Consider the following 2538-nt stretch of genomic DNA (forward strand, 5'->3'; position numbering starts at 1 on the left):
ATGGGCTACCGTCCATGGGGCCATAGGGAGTCAGACACGAGTGGTCAAGAACGTAGGAAGCTTTAGTAACACCATTCCCCAGTCTAACCAGGATGAAGTCTACAGTTCTTGGAAAACAATTTCTGAGGGCAGACTTTCTCAGCATTGAAACTTAGTGTTTAGGACTGTATAATTGTTTTGTGTGTGACGAATTTTTCATGCCCACTGCAGTTTATGTAGCAGCATCTATAGCCTTGGAGAGGGAGATGGCAATCCACTCTAATATTCTTGCCTGGAGAATCCCATGGACGGAGAAGCCTGGCAGGTTATGGCCCATGGGGTCACAAAGAGTCAGACACGACTGAGTGACTAACAAACACACCCACACCCTTGATTGTCTACATAGCAAGGATATTCGTTTACACCACCTTGTCATGGTGAAAATCAATAATATTTCCAGACATTGCCAAATAGCCCCTAGGAGAAAAATCAGTTCAGATGGTGAAATCACTGATTTACAGTTGTCTCTTAGCATTTAATTGGGAATATATTACAAAAGCACTCTAAGATACATTATTAAATCATTCTTATAATTTTAAACTGGGTATTAAAGGGAACTCAGTTTTGTCTACTTTTGGCTTATACCTAGTTATGTTAATATCACATGAAATGAATTTTTATAAATGTATAAATATACTTTTATGTCTAAATATATATATGCATATATAAAATTTGAGAGATGGCATGTAAGTTCCTATGATACTTTCTACATATAAATTATGATTCTAAGTCAAGTTTAATTACAAAGAATTCAGAGAATGAATTTATTTTAGTTTGTAAATCTTTACTGAACACCAAATAAGGTCAAGTCATTTGACTAGTTTTTCATAGTCAACTAAAGAAAAAAAAATGCACCATTAAAGTCCACATTGATTTTTTTGAATCAATTTTTTTTTTTTTTACTTTACAGTATTGTATTGGTTTTGCCATACATCAACATGAATCCGCCACAGGTATACACGTGTTCCCCATCCTGAACCCCCCTCTCTCCTCCCTCCCCATACCATCCCTCTGGGTTGTCCCAGTGCACCAGCCCCAAGCATCCAGTATCATGCATCGAACCTGGACTGGCGATTCGTTTCGTATATGATATTATACATGTTTCAATGCCATTCTCCCAAATCATCCTACCATCGAATCATTTTTAAATGTGAACACAGAAGTCTGGTTTTTACCGGTGATGATTTTTTTCAGGGCATTTTTAACATCCTTATTTCTGAGGCTGTAGATTAAAGGGTTCAACATGGGAATGATCACCGTATAGAAGACAGAGGCCATCTTATCTGTGTCAAGAGAGTGCTGAGAACTTGGCTGTAAGTACATAAAGATGAGGGTCCCGTAGAATATGGTGACTGCCAGCATGTGGGAGCTGCATGTGGAGAAGGCTTTGCGTCTTCCCTCAGCTGAGCTCATTCTCAGGATGGTAGAAATAATAAACATGTAGGAGATAAAGACAATCAGAACAGAGGAGATGAAAGTAACACCAGCACAGGTCAAAATCCACAGCTGTTTGGAATGTGTATCTGAGCAAGTGAGCCTGAGAAGAGGCATGTCATCGCAGTAGAAATGGTTGATGGTATTCGAGTGGCAATAGGAGAGACGAAAAGTGAAGATGGTGTGAAACAGTGCCATCAAAAAGCTGTAGCTGTAGGGGACAGCTACAAGCTGAATACAGATTCCTCGGGACATTGAGGCCATATAGAGGAGGGAGTTACAAATGGCCACGTACCGATCATAGGCCATGGAAGCCAGTAGCAAGCACTCAGATACCATGAAGGTGAGGAAACAGCCTAACTGGACAGCACATGAGTTGAAAGAGATAACATTTTGCTTGTACAAGAAATTTCCAAGCATTTTGGGTGTAACGACAGAAGCATAACAGAAATCAACAAAGGCCAGGTTACTAAGGAAGAAGTACATTGGCGTGTGGAGTCTTTAGTCTGTTCTGATGACTAGGATCAGACTCAGGTTGCCTGCTACTGTGAAGAGGTAGATGGATAAGAACAGCACAAAGAGGGGCATCTGCAACTCCTCTTGATCCGTGAGGCCCACAAGAATAAACTCCTTTGCCTGAGTGCAGTTGATCTGTGACATATCTCTTCCAGAGGTCTGCATGAGGAAGTAGAAAACAAGAGTTAAATTCCAGTTACCATTATATAAGTGGTACTTTTATGCTTTGATATCTTGTAAGGAGATTTAATGCTAACATGTAGTTAGCATACAGGGATTCTGGGAATGGGATAGAGAGTAGAAACAGATAAACGTGGGAAAGGCATAGCTCTCCTGTCTCGGATTCATTATTTATACAAAGAAGGAAGCTGTGGAACAGCCTGATTTCTGTTGAAAGTTCCTGAACATTAAGCTATCTGCAACTTTAATCTGACTTATTAAAATGTTCGGCCGTTCTTTAAAGTCTTTGGTGAATTCATTACAGTATTGCTTCTGCTTTATGTTTGTGTGTTTGTTTGTTTGTCTGTTTTTTGGCCTTGAGTCAAGTGA

The 2538-nt window shown here is 39.8% G+C and overlaps 1 protein-coding gene across 1 annotated transcript; it reads right to left on the minus strand.

Moving 5' to 3' along the window:
• Nucleotides 1-1161: 1161 nt before the first annotated feature.
• Nucleotides 1162-2133, minus strand: LOC138420226 (olfactory receptor 8U9-like). The gene is given in 1 exon segment (XM_069553347.1): nucleotides 1162-2133. A coding segment is annotated over 1 exon segment (972 nt).
• Nucleotides 2134-2538: the final 405 nt, after the last annotated feature.

Source organism: Ovis canadensis, chromosome 15 (assembly GCF_042477335.2).
Source record: "Ovis canadensis isolate MfBH-ARS-UI-01 breed Bighorn chromosome 15, ARS-UI_OviCan_v2, whole genome shotgun sequence".
In the NCBI taxonomy this organism is placed as follows: Eukaryota; Metazoa; Chordata; class Mammalia; order Artiodactyla; family Bovidae; genus Ovis; species Ovis canadensis.